The sequence below is a fragment of the Ammodytes marinus genome (genome assembly GCF_949987685.1).
Source record: "Ammodytes marinus genome assembly, chromosome: 5".
Taxonomy (NCBI): Eukaryota; Metazoa; Chordata; class Actinopteri; order Uranoscopiformes; family Ammodytidae; genus Ammodytes; species Ammodytes marinus.
The window spans coordinates 13,680,378-13,699,082 of record NC_137234.1 but is presented as its reverse complement, the minus strand read 5'-3'; the positions used below and the strand labels follow the sequence as shown (position 1 = coordinate 13,699,082).

The window sequence follows — 18,705 nt, the reverse complement described above, 5'->3', positions numbered from 1 at the left end:
TAATTTGTGTAGGCCTACTTCTACGTCTACGGTTTTCAGCTGGATACTGTATTAATAATAGCAATAGCCAAATTTACGATAAAGACTCACGCTTGTAATATCTATTTGTGTATTTTTTTAATACTAATGTAGAAACAAAATGTGAGTGCACTGTTTTGAAGAAAATACATCGTCCCTCCCTCTGAAGTAATTATTTCCTAATAGCCCCTGAATGCAGCATCAGACTGCCACTCAGAACAAGTTCGCACTGAAGTTCACGGCTCCGCTTCCAGTGTCCGGCCACCAGGGGGCACAGCCCGGGGGAGGCTCAATCCAAACCATCCACTCCGCTTCTCTTCGTACCATGAGCTGAAGCTGTCCGGGACAGACCAGGGAAGATGGCGGCCACTGACCAGTCCCGGTCCGAAGCTGCCAAACAGCGACGGCAGGATCAGCTGCAGCGATGGCTGGGCTCGGAGACGGACTCGACGGGGTCGGTCGGCCGGGAGACCTCCACGAGTGGTTCCAGTACGCGGCGGGCCAAAGTCCGGTTCGCCCAAGGAGCCGTGTTTATGGCCGCCTGCTCCGCCGGAGACCGGGAGGAGGTAGCGGCGCTGCTCCGCCAAGGAGCTGACATCAACCACGCCAACATAGACGGACTGACGGCGCTGCATCAGGTCGGGACATTACCGTTGTTGTCTAAACTGTTAGGAACTGTGTGTTAATGGCTGCTAACTGTCGCTGCACGGGCGGAAACGGTTCACGTTATCCGTTAATTATCCTCGCAGCGAAGAAGCTTTAACTTGTCTAAACCGTGGAGTTACAGGTCTAAAAGAGAAAAGTTTATATTTATTTATACATTTACGTTACTTCTTACAGTAGCTGAAACTGAACCCATCACTTTGTCATCTTTAGGCTCTATTTCTTGTGTAAAGTCCCAGCAGCAGCGTTTGTGGCCCGTTTAAGACAGGCACAGTCAGTATTTTAGCCTGTTCGAAAGCTGGGCCATCCGCATTGTGTATTTAGTTTTAGGCTTCTCTCTTTTTAGTACACAATATATCGGGATGGGGACAGCAGTGATCAGCAGCAGACCTGTCGTGAAACCCATCTCAGAGCGCTTAGGATCACTTTCAGACATTAATAGACACTGAGTGGCAGGCTTGTCAGACAGTCCCGGTTAGGACTCTCAGTAAAATAGTAAGTCATTTAATTCAGGGAGGTTTTCATCATCCGATCAACAGATCTTAACTTGTGTTAGTAGCTTACTAAAGGAAAGGCAGCAGACAGAAAGGAAGCCTGTTGGTGAAGGTACTAAAACTACCACCATCAACAGAGAATATCTTGCAGACTTGAGAGGGTGGCATTTGACCTTCATTTTTTTTTAATTTGCTGTTTGAGGGTCGTTGCTTTTTGCATGTCCCAAATTGGCTGCATGGCTTTCTGAAGCATGTTCCAGTCAGTTAATGCAGCAGAGCCCTTTCAGGTCCCTCCCTCCATCCCTCCCTCCCCTTGACTTCAGTCATAACACAGTGGAGCAGCCTGGACAACATCACTGTCACACAAGCTCCCGGTGATGCAGTGTTTCCTCTGCTTTTATGAAGCCGTGTGCCATAAACACATTGCTCTCTCTCTCTCTCTCTCTCTCTCTCTCTCTCTCTCTCTCTCTCTCTCTCTCTCTCTCTCTCTCTCTCTCTCTCTCTCTCTCTCTCTCTTTAACACACGGCCCCACCGGTTATACTTCGATATCTCAGCGCCTCAGTTGACAACATGAGAGATGTTGTGCCGTTTTTAAAAATATTCCGTTACCCGCTGCTGGAGCTGAGTTGTAGGTCTGGCCTGTGCGCTACCGGTGATGATGTCATGCTTGGAGATGATTGGTGTTTTCCCTCTCATGTAATTTCGATTGTGTATGTTTGATGGAGTTGCTTTTTCCCATGACCGGTTCAGATGAGTCAGGGGAGTGTGTTCCCGCCATGGACATTGGGTGAATGTGCCCTCTTTTGGCACCCGGTGTGGTCCCTTTTCTCCTGCCCTCCATCCCTTTCTCCCCTGTTGCTCATCGGTCGCCTGGCAACCAGAATTAAATATAGGCCCCACACTCTCCAAACTTTCCGTCATCTCCATCCAAAGGCCTTTCTATCTTCTCCACTGTGCTTTCTCTCTCTCTCCTTCATCCCCCTGCTCCTCCTCCTCTTCTCTGTCTCTGTCTCTGTCTCCCTCTCTCTCTCTGTCTCTCTGTCTCTCTCTCTCTGTCTCTCTCTCTCTCTCTCTCTCTCTCTCTCTCTCTCTCTCCTTTCTCTTTGCCAATTCCCCATGGTGGGGACTTTAGGGATTTCGGATGAAGAAATGGAAAACATTCCTCAAACAGCACAAGCTGCTGTTGTCAAAAAGGCGATTTCCACAATGAGTCACTTGATGACCCGGGTGAAGGAGTCCGCTTGGGAGAGCTGCGTGTTGCACCCTTGTAACGCGGCGCAGGGTGCAAGGAGTGCCCTCTGTTCATTCATTCATCTGGGAGCACCCACTTGTTGAGACCCCCCCACCCCCCATCCCCCCACAACCCCCGCCACAGTGCTGCTGAGTGAACACTGCTTTTGAATTGCACATTTCATGGCGCTGCGCTGATCCCCCAGCCTCATCTCAGGGTCTTAAAATGACCAGCCCGCTTCTCCCAGACTAATTATCTTGTGTTATGAAGGAGGGCGGAGACTCCAAGCAGCTTTGTGATTAGTTGATTTGGCCCAAAAGCAAAGCCTCTTACAGCAGGTGGCTTAAGAAAGGCCTTGGACCAGGCTCTGTGCGGCTGTAGTCGACACTCGCTGCCCGCTGGAGTTACTCTGATGATAGTAAAACACAGTTGGCTGGCAAACACTGTCACCATAAAGAATGCGGTCTTGTTCTGTCCTCTCATCAGCTGATCGGGATGAAGACCAAAATCAATCACTCAATTCAGGCTGATTTCTGATGGGTTTAAAAGGCTGCATCTAAGTGTTAATTGCCATATTAGCTTGCCCCTAAGGGTGGCATTGATTGTCGTTTGGTCATTTGGTGTAAAACTTTGGTCCAGGTTTGCACGGCAATGAGTTTTTTTTTTTTTTTTTTTGGTGAAATGTCTGAACAGTTGATCGTCAAAGGATTGTCTTTAAATGTTGCACATACATTCATGACGCCCTCGAGATAAATTCAAATGTGCTTGAGTCATTAATTACTTAACCAGCCAACAAAGTATCAACCATCAACCTATTTTCTTAATGTTTAGTCATTATCATAGTGAAGTGCCTTATGTTTTCTGTTACCAGCTCCACAAATTCAGGGATTTTCAGCTTTCATGTCATTTTCCATTGAATATCTTTGGATTTTCTTAACTGTTTCTCAGACAAAACTAGCAATATGACAAGTTTGCTTTTGGGCTCTTGGGAATTTTTCACACAAATTCCTGCTGTTTAAAAGAAAAATGGACGGATGATTTTATTGTACGTTTGTTGCCCAGTCCTGACACCATCGCTGTAACATTAATAGAGAATAATATTTGTGTTACGTCTTTTTAGGGAGGGCGACATTCTATACGATTTGGTCAATTCTTATCTGTTTTGGAGCAAGTTCTTAATGCACACTGCAAATTTTTTATTTTTTAAAGCATTAGACCCGTAATTTTTTTTTTTATATCTATATTTATTTAAGTATATGATTTTTTAAATATGTTCTTCCTTACAATGTGCTGGATAAGTTCTGTTTTTAAGATTGATGATTTTAGACTCAATAGCCTGAGCTCTTTTTTTGTTTTTGCAGTGTATAAAACTAGGTCATGCGCAGAGTTTTTTTCTCATAAATATTAGCTGAAATTAAAGCCACATATCATAACATAATGCCATGAGGTTCTCATGGGATTAATCTTGGGACTTTTGTGGGATCACATTGAATCTCAGCTAGACCTGGCCTCAGGGAAAGAAACGCAATTATAAACAGATTCGCTGTTTCACTCCTGCCACAAAATGACTATTATAGAAAGTACTTGAGGGCTTTTAGCAGCACACTTAACAGAAAGTCATTACAACAAGTAGACACAGTAGTCATTGTTTTAGCCCCAGCTGTAGTTTAACTTAATAGATTTTGGAGGCGCCTGCAGTTTTTCACAACAGACCAGAATGAAGTGGGTCAAAGAAGAGCCCACCTTTACTGTACTGAAACTGGACTCGCTCTTACTGACGTGCTGTGTGGCTTTTATTCCTAAATGTGCGTTGTTGGGATTCTTGTAATGACGATAAACAATAAACACGTGTGTGTGTGCGTGTCCTCTGGCAGGCCTGCATCGATGAAAATGCTGAGATGGTGCAGTTTCTGGTGGAGAGCGGGAGTGACGTCAACAGAGGGGACAACGAGGGCTGGACTCCTCTGCACGCTTCAGCCTCCTGCGGCTTCATCCAGATCACTAAGTGAGTGTTGACCATCCATCAGCACATTAGCACGCCACTGCACTGCCTATGTGATCCAAGCAGAGTGCAGAATGGAGGCCTACAGTGAATTTGAGTCAGTTTAGAGGTAGAGAATGCTTTACAGGATAATAGTCAAATGATGTCAGTTAGTACACACCAAACTTATGTTACTGTATCACTGTGAAAGTAATGAATCTGTATGAAAACTGTATTGTATGAATACTGTATTGTTGTGTTTGAAGATACCTGTTAGAGCACGGCGCTCACGTCGGGGCGGTGAACAGCGAAGGAGAGCTGCCTCTGGACGTGGCCACAGAAGACGCCATGGAGAGACTCCTCAAAGCTGAAATAAAAAAACAAGGTGAGGAGTTCATCTTCACCTAACAATTGCTTCTTCCTGCTTCTGAAGACTCGAGGACGGACCATTTGTCGACTAAAACAAGCGCCCTGAACATGACACCCTTTGGGCTCAAGGACATTGTCATGGGCATTTTTCATTTTTATCTAACATTTTTATAGACTTATTGAGTAGATTTTTCAAGAGAAAAATGTAAAAAAACAATAATAATATTCATCACTCAAATCAAGAGGAGATAAAAGAAAAAGTTCATATTACTTTTAATAATCAATTTTAGTAATGTAAATAACTATTATTTATTATTATATAATAGTTATTTATAGAAGAGTAAAGTTATTTGACTGTGTTCGGGCATTTCCAAAATTTTGACTACTTTCAGTGACAACATGCCTTTGTTGCATACAGAAATAAAATATTGCAATGTTTCCAGTTCTTTAAGCTCTTTCACTGTTAAACCAAAGGTTTCTGGATGTTAAGTCATTGTTTAATTATTTAAACACACTAACATTATGTCCATATGGTTTGAAAGAGCATCTTTAACCCTTAAATGCCAGTTAACTTTATCTATAAGTAGAATTTATCCAGAAATCATAGCTCGGGGCAACTTGCCACTCAACAAAAAAATGTGATTAACGTACTGTATAGCCGTAAAACTTGTTTTACAGGCAGTCATATTTAAAGCTCATTTGTCGTCAGAAAAAGGCATAGAAATTAAATACTACTTTCATACTATTGAAATGTGCCGGGGCTCCAGGCTTGTAACTTTATCAGTGTAGTACATGAATGGTCAAGATCATTCAACTGAAATCGCAGATGAAAAATATAGGACAAATGAATTTGAAATTGAATATTTAGCTCGCAGCTTATAGTATGTGCTATAAATTTAATTGACAAGTGGTATCTTAGTTGTCTAAATGTCCCATTTGTGTGTCTGCGATTTCAATTGCCACGTTTACGTCACAGGCATAGACGTGGACAAGGCCAGAAAGGAGGAGGAGAGAATCATGCTCCAGGACGCCATAGCGGTGCTGGCAGGAGGTGGCACTCTCACCCCTCACCCAAACACCAAGGCCACCGCCCTGCACGTGGCTGCTGCCAAAGGTTACATCGAGGTCCTCAAGTGAGTCTGGAAGCATCAAAGCAACAACATTTCTTTTTGCTCTTGTCTTATTTTGCTATCATCAAAACCTCTTTCACTCCTCCTAACACTGTCTTTCTTCTCCTCCCTGGATGTTCCTCTCATCTGCCTGGCCTTCTCTTCAGGGTGCTGTTGAAGTGTGCGGTGGATGTGGACAGCTGTGATGTGGATGGGTGGACGCCCCTGCACGCAGCCGCTCACTGGGGGCAGGAGGAGGTGTGCAGCCTGCTCGCCGACAACATGTGTGACATGGCTGCCGTCAACATTGTGGTGAGTGCAGGACAAACAGCCCTGTTTTTTGTCTTCCTTGGCACAGACCTGTAGTGATTTGAACCCTCATCTCTGTAACTCGTGACTGACGGTTGCACTGTGAATGTCCTTGTAGGGCCAAACACCTCTAGATGTTGCCGATGAGAAGCTGGTGGACGCTCTGGAGGAGCTGCAGAAGAAACAGAACGCAGTGAGTCCGCCCGCGCGCGACTATCTCACTCCGTTAGATAAACCTGATGTGATTGATAGCGATACAGCAGTGAATGTTCCCCTGTGTTTATGTGTGTTTATATTCCTCTTCAGTTACGCAGCGAGAAAGAGAAACAGACTCCTGTTATTGAGACCAGTCCGCCAATCTCCATGGTACCAGTTCGCCCGCGCAGGTCAGTGCCAGTGTGTTGGTGTGTGTGTGTGTGTGTGTGTGTGTGTGTGTGTGTGTGCATGCATGTGTTTGTTTGTGTGTGTGTGTGGGCACACGCTACGCTGTTCCTCAGTTAAATTCCCATTACCCCTGTACTTGTAGTTTGCATGAAGGTATGATGTTAACAGTCCCAGCATCTCTTTGAACCCTGTTACTTTTATCCACTGCCATTATAACTGGATAGATGTAGAAGTCCCTGTGTCCCTGAGTCAGCTGATTTTAGTGTGTAGTGTGTACACATTGGAGAAACAAGAGAATCTGCTCTACTCTGAACTAACTGGCATACTGAAATTAAGCGTGGTTTCAATGGACGCATTTGTCCTAGGCTGTAACAGAGAGAGAAAAATAGAATTATTAGCTCTGGCTTAATAAAGCATTTCTGCCATCATAGAGGATAAAAGGAAAAAACAACACAGTAATAAAAAAAATATATATATAAATAAATAAATTGATATTTCTTTAAAAGGGAATCAAAGTACATGTTGTTCACAATGACTTTATTGACATGTATTATTATATATATATATATATATATTATATTATACAGTAAGATAACAAGTCAGTCACATCTGTTTCTGCTTGATCTGGTAAATTAATCAAAAAATGTCAAGAAACTTTGAAAAACATTGCTCACTACACATCATTGTGTCATTGCCCACAATGTTGTAATCCACCCAGAGATGATATTGGGATATTTGCGTCAGTATTAACAACATGGTTCATTCAGTGACAAGGTTATTCCATCTCATAGTATACGTCTATTGCCCAACCATGCTCTTAGAGTATACATATTTTAGAATACAGTACATCTCTAAGTAAAGTCTTCATACTGGTGCTAGTTCAGAACTTAAAGCACAATATAAGTAAATTCCTTGCATTCCAAAAGCCAAAATCGTACACTATGGACTAAACATATACTTTGTACAAAACCAAGTATGTGGTTTGGCCACACATTTTTTTCTGCAGGCTGTTTGCATTTTGACATACTGAGGAAAGATTACAGAAAGTATGTAATAAGTTTCTGTGTTTTGAACTGGGCATGTAGCTAAATGGTGACTACTAGTGTTGAGACGGCAGAGGCTAGGCTAGGCTAGGCTAGGCTAGGCTAGGCTACACACAACATCACAAGAGAGTGACCCACTGTCGCACCCACTGAAGCGTTGTCCTTCGCATGCTCGCTCTAATTGGCTGCTCGTGGAGTGATTGCCCTCACTGATCAGCTCCCCCTGCATGCCACCTGTTGTTCCACCCCCCACCTTGGCCCCACCCCTTGCAGGACTTCTATCTCTCGTATGAGCAGTAAAGAGAAGATCTGCCTCCATGAGCGGGAGAAGCACCCCACGCCCGCCCTGCCCAGCAGCCCGGCAGAAGATGAGGAGGAAGAGGGCAAGCCTCAGAGCCAGGGCAAGGCCTCCAGCAGCTCCAGCTCAGAGGAGGAGAGCGAATCTGAGAGCGACGCAGAGTCCGGTAAGAGAACTGAGTGCTGCAAGAGAGAGAGAGAGGAGCCTGTTATCAGATGGGGTTTTATAGCCTCGTTTTTCCACTTAGTGGGACAGTTTGGTTTCGGTACAGAACGGCATGCAATTAGTTTTGTTTTCACTGTCCAAAGGTTTGGAAGTGTACAAAAATAAAGCGTATTAGCTACTTTGGCCAGAGATATTGCCACCCGCCATTAAGTCTACCAAGAAAGGGTACACTCAGCAGTGGACATGCAAGCCAAATCTAGGGTTTATCTAGGGTCTGTTACGTACCAAACCGAACTGTGCTGCTCAGTGAAACGAGGCATATAAGCATATTTTTTGAATTATTTATATATTATTATAAGTTTGTTGAATTGCCTACATTTGCATGGTTCCAGAGAAAGCGAAAAACCGAGAGATCATAAACAACTTGAACAACAAACGCAACGCCACCAGCCTGCCTCCTACCTCCATGTCCTCGAGTACTGCTGCAAGCCAAGTGAAGAAGGTAAAGAGACAGAGAAATGATAAGAGAACTTCACATGTCAGTTTTAGCTGTATGGTAAATAATACTGGACAACAAAGATGATGACACTTTACCGGCACTGTAGCAGGATCCAGGCAAGCCCCCAGCCAGCGATGCCCCAGTCTCCTGGAGGACGTCTCTGAGGAAGGCTGGCAGCTCAGTGACTCTGGGCTCAGCTGGACTGTCTGACTCCACCCAGGACCATAGCAGACCCCCGGAGAGCGCCCTGGGCATGACGCGCTCTGCTTCCAGCCCCCGTCTGAGCTCCGACGCGGACACCAAGGTAGACCAGTTATCGTTCTGTCAAGCTGCCATGACAGGCCAGATAAAGGCTTATTTATTCCAATCGCTGAGTCACACACAAAATAACTTATGAAACCGATGTTCCTTCCTCTCAGGAGCCGAGACTCGCTCGTGTGCCGCCCATTCCAACGCGGAGGCTCTTCAGTATTCCAGACAACAGCCCTGACAACTCCAACAGGTGGGCCCCCGTGCTCTCATGTGCTCCTGTGCTCCTGTGCTCCTGTGCTTGTGAAACCAGAATTGTGTTTTTTTATTTTATTGGGAGTCACTGCATATGTGCTCATGTCGCCCTGTGTGTGTCTCTCTCAGTTGGCTAAGCCGTAGCTCCTCTTACACCCGGCGCCTTCACAGTCAATCAGGGAATGATCTCACTAGTTCCACCCCCTCTTTGCTTCACAGGTCAGTCATGCTGCTCACCCACCCGTCTTGTATTTGTTTGCTCCCTTGTCTGCGTGTGATTTGTTTCTGCTGTGTCACAGACGTTCCCACAGCAGAGAATACTTATTTGGGTGTTTGTGCATTCGCCTGTGAAAGATGCCTTTGTGTTTCCAATGGGATTTCTTGTCTTGTCCAGCTCATCTTATGGAAAGAGACTGGATGACCCAACCGTGACCTCAGCTAGCACAGGAACAAGCTCTGCTGGTCTCAGCCGCCTTAATAGTGTCTTGGCCCAGAGGTATTTCCCTTTTTTTTTTATACTTGATATAAATATATATTCCAATGAATTTTTCGTCACTTATCTGAAAGATGTGATAACCACCTCCTGATCTCTCTCCCTAAGACTTCCTCAAGAACAGGCTGAAAAGAAGGATCAGTGGGCCGTCACCACCTCCAACTCTCGGAGCATGACCACTGGCGAACAGGAGACCAAGCAGAGACGCAAGTGAGTCGAGGCTTTTGTCTGTCTAACTGTGTGTGTGTGTGTGTGTGTGTGTGTGTGTGTGTGTGTGTGTGTGGATGGCAAAGGGCTGATTGTGTGTAAGTGGTGGGGGCCTGATGGCGCTGCGTTGAATCTAACAGCGTGTGACTTGTTCAGATCATATCTGACTCCAGTGAGGGATGAGGAGGCCGAGGCCCAGAGGAAGGCTCGCTCCCGACACGCACGACAGTCCCGCCGCTCCACTCAGGTACTAACATCACCTGCTCACATCTTCACTCAAAATCTTTCATCTTCAAAAAGTGCTGTGTGTGTGTGTGTGGGTGTGGGTCAGTGTGTGTGTGGGTGTGGGTCGGTGTGTGTCGGTGTTTGGTGCATGACCTCGCAATCTCTTTTTCATCTAAAGGGCGTGACCCTAACCGATCTGCAAGAGGCAGAGAAGACGATGAAGGACAACAAAGGGAGAGAGGAGAAAGAGAAGGAGGAGAAAGAGAAAGAAAAGGAAGCAAAGCCCAAGAAGGCAGAGGAAGGGGTGAGAAGCGTATATCGGTTATAGGCCTTGTCTAGTCTGCTCTTATATAATGTCATGTGACATCACATATCGGGGGGGATTACTTTTGTTTGCAGGAAGTGAGCTGGAGGTCTCGCATTGCCAGTCTGCAGAAGTCTGACCTGCTGGGCCTCACACAGCCCACCGGCACACCGCGGCCTCCCACTTCTGACAGCAGAGGTACTCATCATCATCACAACGCTAAAGACAAAGAAAATGACTGTTTATAGTTGACGCTGTGTCGAACTGCTGAAAACATTTTGATCCGTACTTAAAAGACTAACGACTTGCTTGTCTGGCTCTGTTCCAGATGTGGAGGCCATACCAGGGGAGAGCGAGACAGAGCGATGGGCCAGGGAGCGCAGGGAGAGGAGACAAGCTCGGGCCAGAAGGAAGGCACAGAGGACCGGGGAGGTAAACGCCACATACAGCTTTTTTTTAACTGGGGAAACAAATGAATGCAGGAGGGATAGGACAAAAACAACACGCCAAAAGACAAAATATAAAGATGAAATGTCTGTGTCATCTGCAGAGTGATGACAATGATCCAAGTGGAGAGGAAGAGTTCTCAGGCAGTGGGCTGGATCCACAGGTGTGTGTGTGTGTGACTTTTCATTATTTTTTATTGGGTTATCTCAGTGAACTGTAAACTTTAACCAATACGCGTTTTCTTGTCTTGTTTACAGACAGACCAACGCTTGAGCTCCAGGTACAAACTGCTCCTTTAAGCTGTTTGATTTCCCCCCCCCCTTTTTTTTGCTCCATAAAGTCAGCGCAGTCTCTAGGATAGCTCTGACCTCTGCTCTGCTCGCCCCCTCAGGTCAAACGTAACCTATAACGACTATACCCAGGGAGGAGGCACCGGCACCAAGGATTTTAAGAAGGTCAGCAGCACACAGAACTGAAATTGAGGTCACGAATGTGTGTGTGTGTTTTTTTTTATGCAAGTGTCCCAGTTACTTATTGCTGAATGCGTGAATGTGTGTTCCAGTTGTTCGAAGAGGTCTCCAGAGAAAACAGTCAGCTCCAGTCTCAGCTGCAGGACACCCAGAGGATTGTCAGTCAGACCAGGTTGGACCTTGAGAAAGCCACACAGGTGAAGACACGCACACTGTTACCGTCATCTTCCCCATGCAAAGACGAAAAAGAAGCATCTCAAAGTGGTAAAACCAGTACTGAGGTTCTATGATTGTGGCCGGTTTTTACACATTTTGACTTCCTGCTTCAGCGGTCACTGCATGTAGGCTATCTGTCTGTCAAGCTGTCCACACAAACCTTATTCTATTTATCCCTGATACTGGCTTTGAACATGGAAACATAACAAACATCTGTGTCTCTCTGTTTTTTATAGTCTGTTGAAAAAACAAAGCAAACCTTCAAGATTTGGATCTTTGTCAGAAGGACTAATTCAGTCATCGTCTTACAAATGAAATGTTGCATTCATTAGCTATACAGTTGCTCCCATCAAGGCACTGAGGGGTTTTTACCTCTGCAACCGTACATGGTCTGGTATGACCAGTAGCTTTATTGTTGCTAATGTTAGCTAATGTAAGCAAGATATGGCTGTGCTACTGACATGACTGAGTCAGTTCACTGATTTATTGGCTTGCCTCTGCTTATGCTCCTGTTACGCCACATTGAATCACGTCAAATAAACATTTTGAGGTTTTTATCACAAAAGTAAAACAAGACACATGGACATGGAGTTGCTCAGCAGGAGAAATCATTCATAGAAATTAATCACCATTCACTTTATTGTGTGTTCAGCCTATTTATTATTCCCTTTTAATGCCTTAAATTACCCAACCATATATACAGTACATATACAACAGAAAGATTTCCTTGTATAATATGTAGTGAACAGTGACAGACGGATCGTCTAAAGAGGATGTATTTAAAGCAGCTGACGAGAGAGAGAGAGAGAGAGATTAAAGTTAATCTATTATGCAAAATGCTTTTTTTTCAACATTAATATGGGTCTTCCTCAGTGTCTAGAGTCCCTCTCTTTTTCTCCACATCCATCTTTTTGAAAACCCCAGTCAGATTTCTCTCTCCTTATGACATCATAAGGGTATAAGAGATGCCCTGTCATTAGGCTCGTTCGACCTGTCGCCGTCTTGCTAAGACCTGCGCAATTATGACGCTCGTCTTGCTGAGCGCACTGCATTATGGTTAGACTTTTTGTCCCACTTGCACCCGTGGCTGGCTGCGGCTCGGCTGCTTGAGACTTTGAAGTCCCGCGGTATCAAGACGGACACAGACACTGGAGCAAGTCGCTGCAGTTGCTCCCCACGGGCTGCGGGAGCGAAATGTCTGATGGGAAACGTCTTGCTGACAGGCGGAGCTGAGCGCTAATTGGGAGTTTAAACCTCGTGCCTTTGATGCGTTTCCCCAATTGGTTAGGCAAAAGTCTGACATCACCGCTCAAAATTAAATTACGATCCATTCTTTTTGATTTTAATTTATGTTTAATCATTAGGCCGCCACAATATGCATTTAAGCAGAAATGTACTTAATCAGAGTTAAACCTCTGAACCCTTGACATAGAAATAATTTGGATGTGTAACTCTCCTGTATAGATATATTTAAAAGTGAACACAAACTTGAGTCACATAAGATCTTGGTGAAGTGATTTTTATACCATTAAGATTAAATCATAGGCTTATTTTAAGTGATCTAAATGGTCTGGGAATTGTATTTTACATGTAGTGTCGCAAAGCCAGACCAAAACTACAACAAGTAGTTTGTTTGTTACACATCATAATACAGTTCATCATATCCATCTCTACAATAATAATAAGGGATCTTTTCTTAGACCTTCTTTATTTAGGCCGATCATATTCGTTATGTGAAGGGAGAAATACTAAACCTCCTTTATTTGGATTTGTAAATTATTCTTGTAAATTATTCTTTATCACTTAAAAGTAGGTGTTCTAGTAAGGTAACAAGAAAGATAAAGATGTGTGGGGAATGGGGATATTAGCTTATATCTCGTTTCTTGTTTTGAAAATGCCCCTCGCTTTTAAAGTGTGTACTCGTCTTTGTGTTGTGTTCTGCTTCTAATCGGTTGTAGCATGTGTGACTCTCCTGCGAATATGTTTCTAATAGGCCTTCAAAATAAAACTAGAAAACGAACTGCATCCGCAACAAGGACGCTACTTCCGACTCGGAGCTGTCCGGCTTCAGTCAGGCATTTTCGTCACTCCCCCGACTGCACTCGGCTACTCTCGTCTACTTTCCAGACGAGCTGAAAGTTAGGTCGAACGAGCCTAATACCAACCTAACTTAGCACTACCTCCACCTGTGATAAGCACGCCCACAGATACCCCACAGTTCGATTCAGGGCCAATCAGAGTAGACTTGGCTTTTTGGAAGGCGGGGCTTAAAGGGAAAACTGACCCTGCGTTCCGAATCGCACACTCTTTCTTTGTTCTATTCTACATACTACATCTGACGATAAAAAGAATCTAGTTACGATGCAGTAGGCATACAATTGGGACATATTTTTACTTATTTATTTCATCATAACATTGCGCCTTGATCTTGCCTCTTGCTTTTATATCCGTCGCATCCCTGTTTGAGGCTCCGTTGATGTAACGTCACTTCAGGTTCGCACTGGATTATGGGTCAGAATAGCCCAAATAGGATGCTGTTTTCAACCCTAAAAATCTTGGCCGGATGTAGTAGACATCCGGGTCTTTCTAACCATCCTAAATCTGTCCACAAGAATCGGGACATCCTAAATCTTTTTTCTACCATATTAAATAGTAGAAAGTATGCAATTCGGAACGCAGGGTGAGTTTTTCAGATAGAGGCTGAATAGAGGAGATTCAGCAATAGCACTGAGAAATATAAAGGTTCTTTTTTGGACACTATACCATGAAAACCCAAAAGAAAACCAAATTACAATTTTGAACCTGAAAATAAGCATAGTATGTCACCTTAAAAGGAACACATACCTTACCACATACCTTTTGCAAGAACAACAAACACATTTTGATTTAAAATAAAAAACTTTATTGATAAGAAATAAAAAAAACAGTAAGCTGAATCCAATCGAGTCAAGTGTTTGCCTCTACAGCCGTACTTGGTCTGGTAAGACCAGTAGCTTATATTGGCTAAAGCAACCATCGATAATGCACAGTCACTGACATTGTTTGTCACTTCACACAGGCCTTTGAATGATCATGTACACACCTACTGTTGTGACGATGTTATTCATTTATTTTTTTGTATCCAACAGAGACAAGAACGCTTCAGTGACTGCTCAGCCATGCTGGAGCTGGAGAGAAAGGTAACGCATCCCAGTGGATGATGTTAATTTGTTGTTGTAGCTTTGAATGCCTCACTACTGCCACGCTCGCTCTGTGTTGACGCTCTCTCCTCTCTTTTATCCCCGCTCCAAACACTTCCTCACCTGGCTTTCACTCACCTTGTTCTCCTCTACATCACTTCCTCTCTGTCCCCTCTCCCTCACGTTTCCATGGCATCAGGACCGGAGGATGTTGGAGCGGCGGATGGCAGAGCTGGAGGAGGAGCTGAAGGTGAGGAGTTGCTCAGAGCCAATCTTTATCATGGCCACAGTCACTTTGCATGCTCATGCTTGATTAGCTTGGCTTTTAGCTTGTGCAGACCAACAGTGTTGGGGATGCACACTGCAGAGTTGCACTACAGTAAACCCTCTCTCTACCTGGTCGCAGGAGTTGTGGTTGTTTTTTCATGTTACGTAATGGATTCTTTTGGTCGTTTTCTTCATATTAACTAACTTGAATGGGCCAACTGTCTTACGTTTCCAGTCCTACAGAATAATTTTATAGGTCAAGAAAGTAGATCTTTTTCTTTAAAGAAATAGTTCAATAGGAAATATGCTAATTTGCTAACTTGCCAAAAGTTATATAAGAAGACTGATGCCATTCTCATGACCTTATGGTAATTATGAATCTGTTGCCAAAAGTCAATAAGCATTATCCTAGCATAAAGATTAGAAACAAGGGGAAACATTAGCCTTGCCCTGTTCTCTGGACAAGAATATCTGCTGGTTGCTGTACCTGGATAAGACAGGTGACCTGAGACGACACTTATCCAAGCCATCATTTTTAGCAGATAAGCGATAGCATCGTAGCATCAGGCTGAAGAAAGTTTTTATCATCAGACAGACAATAAGGCTTTGTAACGGACTGCAGGACATAGGGTCAGATAGGCACGCGGTCACTGAGTTTCTGTTTATTTATTTTCCGAGTCTATTCATTTATGTTTTAATAATTTCTATGTGTATTTAGTTACACCTTATCTGTATACATGTTTTTTAATGTATGAAGATTGTTCAGTACACAACCCCCTGTAAAGCAGCAAAGAAAACATGTTAATTATAGAATTTTAGAGGTGCTGTTAGGCAGATTTTGTTACCTTCATACATAGGCAGGCTACCTCTTTCCCCATGTTTCCATTTCATTCTTTTTTAAGCTAAGCTTACTGTCTCTGGAGGGTTCATTGATGACCTATGTTCCTTATGTAACCTAAAGGCCCTAGTAAGTAAGCTAACGGCCCTAGTAAGTAAGCTCACTGTCTGCTGGCTGCAGCTTCATATTTACTGTATGGGCAGCAAGAGCTGCAGAAATCTCCTCATTCAACTCTCAGCAACATAGCAAATAAGTATATTTCCCAAAATGTCAAACTATTCCTTTATTTTTTTTAAACATATTAAATGACCTTTAAATGTGATTGAATTTACTGCTGGTATTTGTAGGTCTCTACACACTTGGTTTTTAGCTCCTCCCTTTAGGCTTTCGACATTTTAGTGTGTCCCACGGAGGATTCAAACATGACTTGTGGCATTTGCATAATTGCAGTTTTGGTAGCACCACCATACGTAAGGATCTGAAGAGTGGTTCAGTTTCTAATAATACACTTCTTGCTCCTGCTAAAGCCAGATGTCCCCATTCCTCAGGCTCTGTAGCACAAAGAAAACAGCTAATGACTGAAATCAGGATCCATCTTATTTGTTTGTCCACATGCGAACTGTCTTCAGCTCTCATCTTCATAATTTCATGACTAGTTATCAGAATTTGTGCTAAAATATCTTCAATTTGACCCCGCTGTCTTCCACTCTACTGCATTTAAAACAACATGGATTAGGTTTTCTGCTTCCTTTTGAATTTGTTAGACACATTTATAGCACCCACTGATTTAATGTTTCATTGGCCTTTCAGACATTTCACAGCAGTTAAAAAGAGTAGAAGTAATCACTAACATAAAAAACTGCTGCATTACATTCAGGTGTTGCTGTCCCAGCCACATAAATAAAACAGAGCTATTGTCAATGTTATTGGTTACTACAAACCATGCAAACAACATACAATCTTAACATCTAATTATATCTCTTAGCAAGGTAAGGTGAAAACAAGCAATGAAATCAAATAAATGATTATATATGTTCTAATGTGAATTCATCTGTCTTACCACCAGGTTCTGGTTGACCTTAAAGCAGACAACCAGCGTCTTAAAGATGAAAATGGAGCACTGATCCGTGTCATCAGCAAACTCTCCAAATAGTCGGAGAGAAAGAGAGAGAGACACGAAGAGCAGGGAACCCCCCCCTTCCTTCCTTCCACCCTTCCTTCTTCCCTCCCTCCCTCCTTCCTTCCACACATTCCTCCCAGTGCCAAAGAGCGAGAGGGGGAGAGAAGCAGCAGAATGTCCTACGTACATGAGCACCACAGCTTGACTTGGATTGTGATGCCTCTCTGTGAACAGCCGGAGTGGCTTTTTTTGTGTGCCTTAATGTCCGTTCTTCACAGGACGACCCCCCCTCCACCATGACATGAAGGACCGCGGCCATGGTCATAGGCTCCCACAGCAGCAACAACATGGGATTTGACATCAGCCCAAGATGCCCACGGCTGGTGCCACACACACAAAAAACACGACATCTACGTTCTCTGTCTGTGCATCAGGAACACGATCATGCACACACATTCCTATGCGTGCATCACACACTTTCCTCGTTGCACATTCCACGAGCTCACAAGGCAGCTTGGGCCTTAAAGCTCCCACTATGAGTATTTATTTTTATTTTGTGAACACACTCACGTCACACATTCACGAATTTACTCCACTCACAGTTCAAATTGTATGCTTTGTCGAGCAGTGACGGTTTCAGCGTAGTTCTTTTAAAAAACAAAAGAAGAAAAAAAAGCTTCGAAACCCATTTCAGGCTCCGTCTTTACTTTCAACAACGTCCTGACGACAGGGGGAAGTCCATGATGCTCTGTTGGGTTGTTTTGTTTCCACATGCAAGTGTTTGAACCCACCTACCTCTCCACCTATGCACTTCCCCACCAACATTTTAATTTTTGTGACACACTCCATGCTCTTAAAAAAAAATAATGACCGCAGAACCAGGTCAGTCGACCACAGCACTTTACTCTTTGCAAAGCGATGTAAGATCTGCGAGGCTTTGCCCGTCCTCCAGACAGACAAACCCTTTTCCTTCTTCAGAGCAGTCCCCCTTCTCACCTATCAAGTGGAGGGTGAAGTTAACCATAGCTGAACATCAAAGGTCATTGCACAGTTATAGAATTTGCTGTTTTGTCGAAGCCAATTATGCTATGGATGGTTTTAATTATTACCATTGATAAAGATATTATTTTCATAGTTTTTCATTGTCAATTCCTCTCTTGCAAGGGAGCATGGTTTATGTATATTATATGTGTACAAATATTAGTCTTGAATAATACCCTTTTTTTGAAGTAAAATTCCATGTAGCCTTTCTTCACATGTTTGTTTTCTAATATATTGAATGGCTGTCTGCACCCAAATAAAAAAAAGTTTGTTTGTAGCAACCGCCTGGTTATTATGTGAAATAATAATAATAATCCTGACACTGAACCGTACTTTGATCTTTTCACCTCTTACGTCAAGTGGAGTCATCAAAGTGCTCACTTTTGAGATTTGTCGTCACCTGTTCATTTGTTTTTTTCTCCTTTGCCCACACTTTACTTGTACTATCCCTTCGTACAATTGTTCTGTTTCCTGGTTGCCAGATGTCCTGCATCACGAAAAGGAAAAAAAGAACAGAACAGCTGAACAGAGAGAGTAACAGTGAAAATGGTGCAACACAGATGTGTTTCCAGTGTGTTTAGACTGTTACATCAATCTACTGCGGCTCCCAGGTGGACACTTTATCACGAGGGGCCTGACTGACGTGATAGAAGTGTCAGTAGACGCCTGGGTGAAGCTGTTTAGACTCCTGTTGTCTTTTGATCTTCTGTCCTTTTGCACTAAAGTGTAGTTAACAGCAGTTGTCCATCTGTTTGTCTCATCTGAGAGAAGAGAGACGGACCACTGTCCTGCAGGGTAGAAGGACTGACAACAAGCTGAGCTCCTAATAA

At 43.7% G+C, this 18,705-nt stretch overlaps 1 protein-coding gene across 6 annotated transcripts; it reads left to right on the top strand.

Moving 5' to 3' along the window:
- The first annotated feature begins 358 nt into the window (after nucleotides 1-358).
- On the top strand, nucleotides 359-18,120 carry LOC307251299 (protein phosphatase 1 regulatory subunit 12A). Of its 6 annotated transcripts, none has more exons than XR_013844900.1 (25): nucleotides 359-656; nucleotides 4,282-4,412; nucleotides 4,655-4,773; nucleotides 5,734-5,890; nucleotides 6,034-6,178; nucleotides 6,294-6,368; nucleotides 6,482-6,561; nucleotides 7,876-8,066; nucleotides 8,458-8,567; nucleotides 8,671-8,868; nucleotides 8,984-9,066; nucleotides 9,198-9,287; nucleotides 9,463-9,564; nucleotides 9,670-9,771; nucleotides 9,925-10,015; nucleotides 10,172-10,297; nucleotides 10,393-10,495; nucleotides 10,626-10,729; nucleotides 10,848-10,907; nucleotides 11,002-11,024; nucleotides 11,136-11,199; nucleotides 11,307-11,478; nucleotides 14,559-14,609; nucleotides 14,809-14,859; nucleotides 16,781-16,861. XR_013844900.1 is itself a non-coding variant. In XM_080028627.1 (25 exons), the coding sequence occupies exons 1-25, from the start codon at nucleotides 378-380 to the stop codon at nucleotides 16,865-16,867; spliced, it is 2,703 nt and encodes a 900-aa protein (XP_079884753.1). In that variant the 5' UTR covers nucleotides 359-377; the 3' UTR covers nucleotides 16,868-18,120. The 6 variants fall into 6 exon arrangements, 5 of the variants coding, with proteins under 5 accessions (XP_079884753.1, XP_079884752.1, XP_079884755.1 ...); XM_080028627.1 differs by having other exon boundaries at nucleotides 7,900-8,066; nucleotides 11,307-11,411; nucleotides 16,781-18,120; XM_080028626.1 differs by having other exon boundaries at nucleotides 11,307-11,411; nucleotides 16,781-18,120.
- The last annotated feature ends 585 nt before the right edge of the window (nucleotides 18,121-18,705 follow it).

Bases quoted from the DNA above. Each gene is read 5' to 3' on its own strand.
- LOC307251299 (XM_080028626.1), top strand. From the start codon at position 378: ATGGCGGCCACTGACCAGTCCCGGTCCGAAGCTGCCAAACAGCGACGG. The intron at 10,730-10,847 runs GTAAACGCCACA...TGTCATCTGCAG, and splicing joins AGGCACAGAGGACCGGGGAG to AGTGATGACAATGATCCAAG. The intron at 11,200-11,306 runs GTCAGCAGCACA...TGTGTGTTCCAG, and splicing joins GCACCAAGGATTTTAAGAAG to TTGTTCGAAGAGGTCTCCAG.